This window comes from Xiphophorus couchianus, chromosome 5 (assembly GCF_001444195.1).
Source record: "Xiphophorus couchianus chromosome 5, X_couchianus-1.0, whole genome shotgun sequence".
Taxonomy (NCBI): domain Eukaryota; kingdom Metazoa; phylum Chordata; class Actinopteri; order Cyprinodontiformes; family Poeciliidae; genus Xiphophorus; species Xiphophorus couchianus.
Genome location: NC_040232.1, coordinates 29,003,025 through 29,017,019, shown reverse-complemented (window position 1 = coordinate 29,017,019; position 13,995 = coordinate 29,003,025). Strand labels below are relative to the sequence as shown.

Here is a 13,995-nt window from a genome sequence, read left to right as displayed (position 1 = left end):
GATGAAGTCGATTTTATAGGCTGGTTTGGAGTTGAAGTCTGCCTGTAGTTTTAGCAATGGCAGTGGAGGAACTGAGCGAAGCCGTTCAGGTCGTGTTGACCACAACTCTAAATATTGCATGAACATGAATTAAATCAACATCTTGTTCAGCTCTTTGGAGGGGGTGGGGATGCTTGTTTCCTGCTGTAAAGTTGACAGTCAATGTCTGTGGAGTCTGAGATTTAGCCATTGGGTTTGTTGCAACTGTGGCAGCATTTTCTGTACTCTGTATAAAAAAAAAGGTGTGACAGTGACAGACAGAAACAATTTTGAGAATAGCACCACCAGCTAACAGCTGCTAACAAAGCCAAAGTTTACATCTGCTTTTGAACTCCCTGTCTGTGAGAAACTACAGGGCTATTTTGTTTTTTATAATAGAGCTGGACCGTATTTGATCTACTACAGTTTAGAGATGGTGTGGGTAGTTATATACTGAACAGAGATTGTTGCCTTAAGAACCCCATATCTTGTATCAACTTGTCTTGTGAGCTAATTTCATCTAGCTTTAATAAAACAGCGACACTTCAGTGTCGCTGTATTGGGTCACTGAAGTGTCAACACACTTCAGTGACCCAATAAGTGTCAATAATTGGCTGAATTGGGTTCAGCCAATTCAACCAATTTTCTGACTGAATTGTTGTCATGAGGCTAAAATTAATGAAATCATTTGAACTCTTCCTTTGTTATTGTCGTTTTAAACTGCTGTTTCTGTGAGAAGCATCTGACTCAGCGTTCTGAGGCTTTTGACACTTTAACCTCTAATGTTCACCCTAACCATAAGCTTAGACTACGTTGAGAAAAATGTTTTCTGTTGCACATGTGTGGGCTGACAAGAATATTAGACTATTGTGGATTTAGAACAGCTACTTGAAAGAAAATCAGATTAATCCTTTGTTGGCTTTTCTTAGTTCCTGCAACAGCTGGCTGAGCTGCAGTTCTAAAAAGAAAAAAACCTGATATGGTATACATGGCTGATGTATTTTCACAAATTTCTTTGACAGTATTAGCAAAAGCATTACTAGCATACCCAGTTGTGAATAAACACATTATCTATGTTAAACCTGTTTTATGCATTAGCATTTGAAAAATCTGATAACAATTCCCTATGAAGATGCAATTCTGACTTTGAAAATATCTGTGCCACCCCCAGGTCCAATACCCAGCATGAGTCCTGCACTTATAGCATGTAGTGGAAACTGCAGGTACAAACCAATAATTAGCGATTCTGACAGGTTGCATCTTATTAAATAAGTGCGACAAGTATTACTGAACCGTCTCTCTGGAGTTTGCAACATGACATTATTAAACACCCATTGCAGAAAAAATTTTGTCAATCAGGACCTGATTTCTGATGAAGACAAAAACAAACCCAAACTTAGCCCCAGACGGGGTAGAAAGAGCAGGAAAAACAACGGTGGCCCAAACATTAGTCATTTTGTTTCATTTCAGTAAAATGTGACTAAATTCTGATAACATATAATTTTATGTCATCACCTTCTCCAGTAGTTTGTCGGTGGCACACACTGATTTTTACAGTGCAATGGCGTTACCTATGAGCTCTATAGGACAGCTGGGTTATCTGGACAGATGCGTAAATGTGCAGCTAAACACACTACATGCATTGTTGCTCGTTCCAAGGCTGCAGACTGAACTTGCTGCTACCAGACGGGAACAGGTTGGTGGTTTTAGAAATAACACGCACTGTTGTGAAATATGGTTTTCAAGAGAACAACATTGAATCAACAACTTCCTGAGTTTACCCAGACAAACATATTCAGCTGCAACTGTAGACATGTAAAAAGGGTCTTTAAACAACACTTCCAATAACAGATGTAAAAAAAATAAAAAGAAAAAAAGGTCCTTCTGTGTGAAGTTGTACAAGAGTGTCACTGACAAAAAAAACAAACAAAAAAAAACACAATGAGCAAACGAGATGCAAATCCTGACCTTGTTTTCATTCTCACTTGTAAATGTTCTGGCAGCCATATTCTTTTGTTTTTGCATAAACTTTAGATTTGCTTCGAAGTTAATAAAGTTACAATGCAGGATTTCTAACTCAGAAGAAAAAGGTGGACACAATATTACTACATTCGGGAACATAAGTCATTTAAGTGTTATTGTGTAACGTCTGCTTACAGCTGACAAAGTGATGTTGAATTCAGCTGCTTCACTGTAACCTACATGGGTATGGACATTTTAATGACAGCCACACAAACAGTCGTTAGTGTTAACAGTGAGGGCTTTCCAGTGTGCTGCAATAAATAAGTATGAGCTATCAGTTTGATAAAACTGCTTTTATTAGCAGTGTATAATTTAGAATATATATATATATACAGTATATATAAAAATTGACACTGGGCCGGGAATTGACCCCGGCCTGGTGTCTTTCTGAATGGAGTTTGCATGTTCTCCCTGTGCATGCATGGGTTCTCTCCTGGTTTTCCGGCTTCCTCCCACAGTCCAAAAACATGACTGTCAGGTTAATTGGTCTCTCTAAATTCTCCCTAGGTGTGAGTGTGTGTGTGTGCATGGTTGTTTGTCCTGTCTGTCTCTGTGTTGCCCTACGACAGACTGGCGACCTGTCCAGGGTGAACCCCGCCTCTCGCCCGGAACGTTAGCTGGAGATAGACACCAGCACCTCCCAACCCCACTAAGGGACAAGGGTGTACAGAAAATGGATGGATGGATATTTAGTGTTGAAAATTAGCAGGAGCTACCTGTCCTGAAGGAACAGGTTATTATTTACAACAATTGATAAAAGAACAAGTTATTTTCTCAATGCTGATCAAATCGTTCCTTAGGGTTTCTAAAGGCCACTCTGAGAATTTCCTTTTTGGTTCCTGCCTTTCGGTTCAGTCCTTGAACACAAAGAGTTGATCTCAGAAATCCCTTTGCTAATACTAAAATGCCATTTTAAGTGACTCAGAGCCAATTTAAAACTGATTGTGTGTTAAGTTTTCTGTTCTTTGTCATTTAGATGTCTTACATAATTCATAGGTCAGAAAGGATCAGATCCTGAAATTAAATGATGGAGGAAACAGTAAAATTAGAAAGAAAAGCTCTGAAAAGCCTTTGTAAATCTGTAAGAAATATTGGCCAATGTAACTTCAAAAGAAGAAAAAACAGTCTAGCTGAATGGAAGCAAAATATGAAGAGATGGGCAATGATTGCAGACTTTGTCAGCGTAACAAAGTCTTTTTCCTTTAACTTCTAAAGCGAGGAAACAAAATAAAGGCTACATCTCTGGAACACAGTGACTGACTGAGAGCTAATTTGTAAGCGTTTTATCTCAGTTTTCTTCAAACCTTACTGTAATACACGGCCCATTCCTTTTTTTTGGTCTCGTGGGCGTGTCCGTTTGCGAACCCATTAAATCCCTCGTTTATCTTCCCGTTCAGCTTGCTATTGTTTTCACCGTCCATCTGGTCCTTCCTCAGAGCCAGCGCCGGCTTACACGTATGCCAGTTCCACAAGAGCTTGTTCATGTCGTCCTGGGCCCTGATGCCCAGCAGCTTGTCTTCGTCACTTCTCTTGTCCTCGTCTTCGTCGCCGTTCTCGTCCTTCCCGGAGCGATGGCGGTGGAGGCTCTGCATCTCCCCGCTGATGTTCTCAAAGTACTGGTGGATGCACACTTTGGCGAAGCTCTTCGCATGCTCCTTGCAGGTCTCATCGAACATCTTGCGCTCAATGTCGATGTAATGGGACCAGTATTTGGTTTTGAGGAAAGCGGCTTGGGTGAAGCACGGCCTGATGGCCCGGATGAGAAAGGCGGTGAAGGTCATCATGAGGAGAAAAATCCATCCACATGCCTGTAAAGAACCGAGGTTTTTCGATTAACAAACACACTGCATTTGCTTGTGATAGATTTATTTTTCTTGTTAATCTTTCCACTCGGCAAAGTGGAAATAACACATTCGACAGGCTTCCCGCAACCTTCACAGCTCACCAACTTCATTTATGTTACAAACATTTCATTTGCAAGATATGGGACTTCTGAGCCTGCATTTTTGCCCCGAGGCTACTCAAGAGACCTGAACAACAGCGTGTGTGTTTTATGGGAGGACTGAAATAGGACTTATAGAAAATAAAAAACATCACAAAAGTAAATGTAACCAGTGAGGGATATTAGAGGTAAAACAGAATCATATTTTCTTATGAGGAATTTAAAACATTGCAGCAGCTAGAATTTTAAACATCCAGGGGCCCATTAACCTCCACTTTCTTATAACAGTAAAAAAAAATAAAATAAACAATGAAGTAATAAATTTAGATCTACTTTAAATTTCCCTGTGACTGAACAAATTGGTTGATAAAAATAACAACTTAGCTAAGAGTTTTGCCAATTTAACCTGATATTTTAGCTCCATGCTGTTTAGTTGTTCTTATTGTCTTATTGCCTTTTAATGCTTTTTTATACTTAATTGTACCACTGTTGTGTATTTTATTCATCCTTAGTTGTATTTACGTTTTGAAGCACTTTGTGCAGTTGGAGGTGTTGGAAGTGTGCTACATCCATACATGTATCACTGTCATTGATATTTTGACTTTGGGTTAACAATAAAACAACAGCAGCTCATTTACATTCACTGCTAAGACTGATTAATCTCACTGTAAACAAGGAAGGTGCAGGTAATGTCATGGTGCCATGGTGGTGGTAAAATTCTGGCAACCATAGCTGTCAGTATTTTACCGTAATTTAAAGATTTCTTTTTTTTACTTTATTTACTTCAGGGATGCCAAAACAACAACCTTGTGATTTTTAAAATCATATATCTGGTTTGCCTGGCAAACTACCTCACATTACTTCTTCTTGTGTTTCATCCTGAGGAAAAGTAAAAACAACTAGGCATACCTGTGATATACACTTGATGTACCGTGTTGCTGCCACTCTTATTTCCTGATGCTCAAACAGGTCTTTGCAGGGGATTCTGGCCAGCAGTCGAATCTTCTCTGTCTCCGACATCCCTTTAACAAAGCTGGAATTCCCAAACTTTTCAATATCCAAGTTGATGCTGAAAGCGCAGAGGAAGCTCTTCCCGTCCATGAGGGTGACCGATACCCACAACGCAGGGGCGATCAACGATCTCTGGGTGATTGAACAAAACATGTAGCGCAGGATTGTTGGATCCTTCGTCCGGCTCCCTGTGGGTCTTTTCCACTCCTCGGCGAGCACCGACACATTATTGTTCAAGACAAAGCCCAACAAAAAGAACCATATGGGAGGGATGATGAGAAGCCCAATACCGTAGGTGTAGTTGTATTCTGGCATGCAGGGGCAGCTGAACTCAAAGGCAGAGTACATCTGGGCACTTGCTAATGCCATGATGCCACAAATCCCATTCATGAAAGACTCCTGGTTGGACTGGAGGAACTGGAACATCATACGAAACTTATCCATCGTGTGAGATGTGGTGGACGCTTTGGCTTACAGATAGTGAAATTTCTGGAAAAAGACTGTTTGAGAAGGATCGTTAGATAGACAACACTACTCATTTGATATGAAAAACAGTAGAGTTTGAACCTCTTTCACAAAAAAAACCTAAGTTGATGCTAAGTTAGGTTTTTAATAATGTTCAGTAATATTTAGTGAGGTGTCAGCGACGTTCTTCTGAGATTTTGATCCATATTGACCTGACAGCATGATGCAGTTGCTGCAGATTTCTCAGCTTTGTATTCATAATAGGGAGCTCCTTGTTCTACCACATCTAAAATTTGAGCTAATTAATTGTGATCTGATGACTCTGAAGGCCATTGGGGTACAGTGAACTAGTTGTTCTGTTCAAGAAACCAGTTTGGTTTCTATATATCAGCTGTGACATTTCATCGATACTCAGCCGGTACTAATGGGCCCAATGTTTGCCACCACCACAAGGCTGAAGCAGTGATACAAGGCAAGATGGATCCTTCTTTATGTTGGCTACACCATATTCTGACAATAACATCTAAATCTCACAGTCAAAATCAAGGCTCATCAAGCCACTGTTTTACCAATCTGTCCATTGTTCAGGTTTGGTAAACATGTGAAATCTGTGGGGGGCTGCACAGTGGCGCAGTTGGTAGCACTGTTGCCTTGCAGCAAGAAGGTCCTGGGTCCGATTCCTGGCCCGGGGTCTTTCTGCATGGACTTTGCATGTTCTCCCTGTACATGCATGGGTTCTCTGGCTTCCTCCCACAGTCCAAAAACATGACTGTCAGGTTAATTGGTCTCTCTAAATTCTCCCTAGGTGTGTGCGTGCATGGTTGTTTGTCCTGTCTGTGTCTGTGTTGCCCTGCGACAGACTGGTGACCTGTCCAAAGTGACCCCGCCTCTCGCCCGGAACGTTAGCTGGAGATAGACACCGGCACCTCCCGACCCCACTTGGGACAAGGTGTACAGAAAACGGTGGTCTCTTGTGGTTCAAGTGTGATACACTCAAATATCATCATCTCGAACCAGTCTGACTATTCTTCTCTGACATCAGCAACACATTTTCACAAAGCCACTTGGTTTCAACATTCGGCTTCACAACATTGACGTGCCTAAACTCACTGAGCCGCTGACTTGAGAATGTGTTGGATAGGCTGATTCAGGATTTGCGTTACATGGTAAATGGTCAGGTGTACCTAATAAAAAGGCTAGTAAATGTTCTATCAACCAGATAATAATATCTTAATAATATCTGACTGCAAAGTTATTATAAGAGCTATTATATTTTTTTATTAAGAAGAAACAAGTAGGAGATTTAAAGTTTTGTTTATATCCATAGACTTAATAGTAACAGAAAATACATTTTGAGAAGCATTGCTGGATTTCACCAGACGGAAAGAAGATGCAGCAACTATTTACAATTTATCTATAAAACATTTGTAATTGACTTATCCAACAACAAAGTTGAAGACAGAGATTTAGTTGAACATGTTGATGGTACACATATTCATAGATATTGCTCTCATATTAACTTCACACTTACCTTGTTATTTATACTTGGATAAACAGCTGAAAAGATCAACTTGTCATACAACCATAATGTCCATAGTGAGTGTCTTGCAGCTCCGTATATGCAGCATACATATACACCTGGCTGACTGAGAAGTGATTCTCCGGTGATACTCAAAGCTGAGCTAAGCTCCTGTCATCAAGCCCCTCCCTTCACTGTGTTACAGTGATTTGAGAAAATATATTTTCGCAAAAGCAAACCTGACGAAGCCTGTGAATATCTTACACGCTTTATTTCAACCCCCTTTTCACTTTATATTTCCGCATTATTATATGAAAAGCAAAGTGTTTCTGTGTCAATCCAATAAATCCCATCAGTGAGAGTGCCTGGATTGTTCCTGCGTCGCTACAACAAGCCAGACATGCAAACAAACGTTCAAACCATTCAAATATCTGTGGCTTTGGATGGAAAATTTGGTTGCAGTCACATAGGTAAAGGGTGAGTCTGTTTCCAATTGCTTGGAGAAGAAGTGAGCGTGAAACAGGTTGAAATTGTTTATATACTGTATATATATATCACACAGGAGTTTCAATACATATAGATCCACAAAATGATTTGAAGCTTGACAAACCAGTTTTAAGCCTACAACAAGATAAAAGGCTGCGGTTCACTCCACTGTTCATGAACACTAGCCATTTAATACACTTTTGTTTGTAACCTGATACTGATTGTCAACACCAGGAAAATTATTTCTCTGAGTCAAAGACTTGTGTACACTGATTTTATGCAATGCGAACAGTGCTACATTAAGAAACGCCTCCTTTCCATTGACACTCTAGTCAAAGACTAGACTGTTATCTAGTCTTTGACTAGATATTGTTAATATGTTAAGGTAAATCTTTAACACTAGAAATACAACAAAACTTATTTAAAGCCACCAATAATATGGAGCAAACACAAAGCCTCCTGTAGTTGATAGTGAAGTTATTTTTCCTGTCTCTGGAACACAGCCCGCATTAAGTTTCAAAATCAGTTAGATAACATATACTTTTATTCGGCTATAAAAATATAGTTTTAGATGGTTTTTGGATTTTACAAATGATTACATTTAACTGATTTTTGATAAAACTTCTCACAGCTTTTTTCCGGCTTAAAAATTGATTGGTTATTGTGGCTGCAAATAGTAACAAAACAGGAATTACTATTTCATTGCTCATTGTTTACATTGTTTTAGATAAATTCTCATCTACCGGTTGGATTAGTCTCAGATCAATAACAACAGTAAAAATCATACGTTTTTTATTTAAATTTGAAACACTTTGAGGCCGTTTTGGTACCTTTCAATGACAGAAGATACATTTTAAACCCGTGTGAGATCCTCATTATTTGGCATCACCTCTGCAGGCTGCTGTGGAGTCCTTGCATTTGCATATAGTTGAAACCGGACATATATTTACTCTGTTTAAAAAGAAACATAACCCATTTTTCTCACTGTCTAAGATTGAACCAGACTAAACTTTTTCTGTTTTAGGATGGCCAGAAGTACCAAAGCTATTTTCTCTTTGCTAAATGCCAGAATAATGAGAGAAATTTGTATTAGATTTGCCTTTTAAACTATGTGACATGGGTCTAATGTTCTAGGTTTCTAATGTTTGGTGTAAATTTGCCCCATTTCTCAAGAACTGCGTTAACTGAGTCAGGTTTATAGGCCAGATTTTTGGCTCACGCCTGCCCACAAATCTTCTTATCAGAGCTGTTTGATGGCCATGATTAGAATTGTTGTTGTCATTAGTAGACCCATTTGTGCCCAAACTTTCATTTCCTGGCTGAAAACTCAGCTTCTTTTTAACTTTCATTGTTTTAGTTTACAAACTCTGGTCAAGATTTTCCCGGATTGTTTAAATGCACAGCAATCTGTACTCTTCCAACTTGAACAGGTTCTTTTGACATTTAGCAAACAGAGATAGTTTTAGTCATCCTAACTAATCAAAAGCAGGGGGAAAAAATTCCTTTATGTCAAAAACACGGGAAAAAAAGTTGAGTTTTTAAACAGTGTATTAAAACTTCTGGTTTCAGCCTATATAGCTGCATCATCTGAGTACATTTGGCACTGAATGTGAAATGAGTAGGCAGTTTCAGGAAGTCAGCTCGAACCTTTTACTTGCGCATATTGCACAGGAAAGTGTCAAAGCAGAGCACATGGGGTTGCGTGAGCAGGAAGTAAGTCGAACCTTCAACTAAAATAGGAAGAGATCTCAGAGCAAGTGGCAGCATAAGGTCGTTTCCTCCTTTGTACCTTTTCATATATTACCGGAACACCCTCCTGCTGAGATAAACATTCTCTCATTCAGGTGTGTATGATTATTTATATTTGACATGTTTTCTACATAATAATGCCTAGTGCTTGATTTGAAAACACCCAACAGGATATAATGAAGAGATAAATTCAAAATTGCTTGAGCATATTCAGGAAGTTACTTTTTCCCTCTATGGCTATGCATCGTTGTAAAACTTACCAGCAGCATCTTTTTCTTAGAAAACTAGAATGCCGTTACAAAGAAATTCTTTTTGTTTTTTTACAATTTTGACTTATGCCTTACAAAAGTATTTATAACTCCTGAGCTTTTCCAAATTTTATTACATTGCAAACTTCATTTGACTTCTTGGTGATTTTGTGTGGTAGACAAAAACACAAAGTCTGCCCATGAAAAGTGATGAATGATTTCAATTTTGTTTTTTTTACAATATAAAACTCAGGTGTGCATATGTACTCGGCACCCTTTACTTTCATGCCCCTAAATAAAATCTTGTGCAACCAACCACATTCAAAAGTCAGCTAGTTAGTGAACACTCTTTGTTATTTCCTAAATAAAGGAGCCATAAGCTTGACGCTCTCCGTCTTTCCCCTTCGGTCCACTTGATGACGAAAAAACGACAACCAAAAAAGAAAAAGGACTGGATCCTCTTAATATGGTTTACTTCAGAAATAATAATAAAAACGGTACAAAGGTTATCTTTCCATGAAAAATAAAAAATAAAGAAACGACAATTTAAAAGGAAAGAGAGTGAGGTCAAAAAACTGTGTGGCTCCACTCCAACTGCCCGACAGACTCTGGTTAGCCACACCCTAAAAATCCTTAATTCCAATTAGATATGCAAATTTGCAAGACATTAGTGTATCCAAATATGGTAAATTACTATGCAATAGATCCAACTAGTTAACATCTTTATCCAAATACACAAATTATAATAAGAAATATGAACATAACTTATCCTAAAGTCTGAATGAACAAAAACTGAATTTAGGCTTCTACACTCTTCCTGGGTGGAATGTTAAGAAATCTCAGCATGACTTCAGCTGCTCTGTGAAGACTGTGGAGGTTTGTTAGAGAACATTAGAGAACAAACAGCATCATGAAGACCAAAGAACACAACTCAGGCCAGACCAGACTAAACTTTTACTTTTTGGCTGACCTACAGAATGCTGCATATGGTGGAAAACTTACACCCTGAACACACCATGCGCACTATAAAACAATTTTTTAGCAATATTATGCTAAATGATGAATGCTTGTCTGCATCAAGACAGCCTAACTAGTCAGAGTTGATAGAAAGATGGGGAAGGAAACCTGTTATAGGCTGCAGGTTGGGGTAGAGGTTTGCCTTCCAGAAGGACAATCATCTTAAGCATGCAGTCAAAGCTACAGTGGAACAGTTTGATGGTCCAAATCTAAATATAACTGTAATATTTGGAAAAATTTGAACATGGATATTCACAGACTTTTTCCACACAATCTGACTAAGCTTGCGCTACTTTGAGAATAAGAATGGACAAAAATGTTAATATAGCAACACATCTTCATTGTGGGCCATATCAATATCATGAATGTCCAAAAAGGGTCGATCTCTGCCAGAATGTATTAATAAAACATTATTAATACATTTAATAATGTTTGTATTATGTTTGTAAACATTTTAGCTGTTTACAAACAGCTAAAAATATTCACCAATAGCTGTATGTATTTAATGAATACTTGTTAACATAAAATAATGTTTAACGCCTTCTCACATTGATGTAATTTGGCAGTATACAAATAAAACCTGCTGTGATTTGATTGATAAAATAATATTTCGTCACACAACCGCTACCTTGAAGGTTGTATTTATATATATATGTAAGTCTACAAAGAATTGACTCAGAGAAGCAGAGGAGAAATCCACACTTTTCCGATTATTTAAAATATGTATTTTTGAAAACCCCAATATCATATTCTCACCAAATAATGTTTTTGGGGTTGTAATGAAGTAAATTAAAAGGTAAAGATGTTTGAGCTGTATTTGAAAGTGAACTAATTACTGCCTCCATATTCCTTCCCAGGCTGCGCAGATGATGCAAGACACTCTGGTGCGAGTGTTTGTGGTGGCTGCAGGTCTTCTGTTGTGTCCCCGGGATAATCCTGGGGTTGAGGAATGGGACGATGCCGTCGACGAGGATTTGCAAAAGCACGAACAGATGCTGCTGGAAGGGGAAGAGAAACTAGTCCAACCATCAGCACCTGTCAGTTACAAAATAAAAGAACCCCAAGGTGACATAAATAACAATCCAGAACAACAGAATCAGTCCAATCAACATGACAAAGATGAACCATTGGACACAGATGTGGCTGTTGCTGAAAGAGGAACTTTTGATCCCAAATTACCAGTGGGACACATGACAAGTAAATCTGCTACCGTGAATCTGACTGAAAATCTAGACAATCAGGAGGGAGAAGATTTTAGTAGTGGCAGCTCAGAACAAGATAGTCTGCAGGGACATTATGAGAAGTCAGAAGGTGCAGCAATCCACCCCAAAGATCGAGACTCACCTGCCTCACATGTCTACAGCAAGATGGAAAATGAAACCTCAGAGAAAGGTATTGCAAAATGGGAGAGGGATTATCTCTGGTACATCTGGAACACATTCTCCATCATTTCCATAATGCGCTTCTTCAGGAAATTCCTGAAGAGAAATTTCAAAACAGATCTGGAAGAGACCAGGATCTCCCCCCGCAGATCTCCTGAAGTGTCGCTGCCTGACGTTGAAACTCTGCAGAGCTTTTATGCTCAGTGTGTTCAGGCCTCAGCTGAGAAAATGTTGAGGGAGAAGGGTTTTTTGGAAGGATTCGCAAATGACCTCTTGGAGGCCATGAGGACGGTTTGTGAAAACAACGGCAGCATGTTGATTGAGGACTTTCAGATGGTGAAAGAGCGTGACATCATTGTTCATTTTGCTCCATGCAAACCATATAGTGTCCGCTGCCTGCTCGGGAACAACCCGGTGAGTGATCCACTGCTTTACATGCAAGTCTGCGGTCAGATAAAACTCCTGAAAGAAGAGAAAGTCCCAAATGGCTGCCCCTGCCAGTCCGCCGATGCAGACGATATGGTTTGCCTGGTACATTCGGAGAGCGACAAAGCAAAAACAAAAGTGGCTGATGCTTTCAATGGACCGCTGTGCAGCAAGAACACTCCTTTTCTGTCAAAATCGAAGATCACCCGGTGGTTTCAGAACACAGTCAAACAAGCCTGGGCGCAGATCTCACATAAATACGAGTTTGAGCTCAGCATCCGCTACGTTGAGACTCCAGGCGCTCTGGTGGTTCGCTTCAAGTCAGGGAAGAAGATCAACTTCAGTTTGAAGCCGGTGGTTAAGTTCAACACAGAAGCTCATTTCTGCATCACACCCTGGTCCTCCAGAGATGTGGACACTTTCTGGGTGCTGTCGCTCTCCGTCTACGAAGACCGCCTCCTGGAACATCTCTCCAAACGCCTTCCTGTGAACTCCTGTCGTGATCAAATTCTTGAAATTGCCTTCTTCCTTCATAGGAGACAGGAAGCACTGACAGGGAAGACTGCACTAAAGGACATCCACTTTAAAATGGCATTAATGCACCTTCTGCTGGCCAAAAAAACATCGCAGTGGCAACCAAACTTTGCTACCTGCAGGCTACAAGACCTGCTGAGCTTTGTGGAGGAAAGTCTTAAGAGGAAGCACCTGACCCACATTCTCGTTGGCAACCCTTTGGCTGAGGTTACTGGACTGCCTAAAGAAATCTGCAGAGCAAAGCCAGTGAACCTGTTTCATCTCTTTGTGGAAGATGACTGTGCATATAAGAATGCCGTCATGCATTTCCAGGAGATGTTTCAAAATGCCCACATGTTGATACATGAATATGTTGTTCAACCTCGGGCTGGCACAAAATCCTTTGCTTAAAACTGCGTACAGTTAGACAGACTTTTTTTCAAATAATCATATACTGTAAGTGCAGGTGCATCTTAATTACAGAATAACAAGAAGGGAGTCTAATCAGAGGGAAACTTGCTACGTTGACTTTGGACTTGATAGCATTCAGCGGACTTGCACCTGCAGACACGGCTCCTTGAATCAACACAGGCCTCTGTTGTCCCCGTTTTTTGTACGGTGACTTTTTTTTTTCTTTCTTCCTCTCAACTCTTTATTTACATGCTTGCTTACAGAACTCTGAACAATGAGGTTCTTTAGCCGTTACTCTTTGTGGCTTTACTAGCCTTGTGGAGAGTCCAGTCATCTGTCTGCTGGATTACTGTCAACTCAGTCTTCCCTGTGATTGTGCAGAGCAAAGCAACATTTCACAATTGGAACGTTTAATGCATTAGGTAATTTCCTGACCAACTGAATTTTGCATTTCCACCTTCTGTAAGCCTTTATCCTCTAAATTAACAGGATAAAGGCCTTGAAATACATCAAGTCTTATCCACATTTGAACCAAATTATTAAAATAAAAATGTTTTGTTGGTGATCTAATCTATTTAGATATAACTGTATTTAAATAATAAAGTATTGGTATATCATGTGATAAGTCTATGTGTAAAGCATTTATTTGAAAGAGATTATTACAACATTTTAGATTTCATCAAAGTCTTAGAAGTACATTTGTTTCTGCGGTCATCTTTTGAGGAGACCTCAGTAGACCGTCAAATTCAACTTCTTAAATTAAACTTCACTTTCAATGTCAATCTT

At 39.4% G+C, this 13,995-nt stretch overlaps 2 protein-coding genes across 2 annotated transcripts; one reads left to right on the top strand and one right to left on the bottom strand.

Moving 5' to 3' along the window:
• Window positions 1-2,664: 2,664 nt before the first annotated feature.
• Window positions 2,665-5,533, bottom strand: calhm1b (calcium homeostasis modulator 1b). Its single transcript, XM_028016725.1, has 2 exons — window positions 4,892-5,533; window positions 2,665-3,848 (listed from the first exon to the last, which is right to left on the bottom strand). Exons 1-2 carry the CDS (start codon window positions 5,435-5,437, stop codon window positions 3,339-3,341), a joined length of 1,056 nt encoding a protein of 351 aa, XP_027872526.1. The 5' UTR covers window positions 5,438-5,533; the 3' UTR covers window positions 2,665-3,338.
• A 2,379-nt stretch (window positions 5,534-7,912) lies between these two features.
• Window positions 7,913-13,834, top strand: LOC114145612 (inositol 1,4,5-trisphosphate receptor-interacting protein). The gene is made up of 2 exons (XM_028019257.1): window positions 7,913-9,307; window positions 11,335-13,834. The coding sequence occupies exon 2, from the start codon at window positions 11,344-11,346 to the stop codon at window positions 13,207-13,209; it is 1,866 nt and encodes a 621-aa protein (XP_027875058.1). The 5' UTR covers window positions 7,913-9,307; window positions 11,335-11,343; the 3' UTR covers window positions 13,210-13,834.
• Window positions 13,835-13,995: the final 161 nt, after the last annotated feature.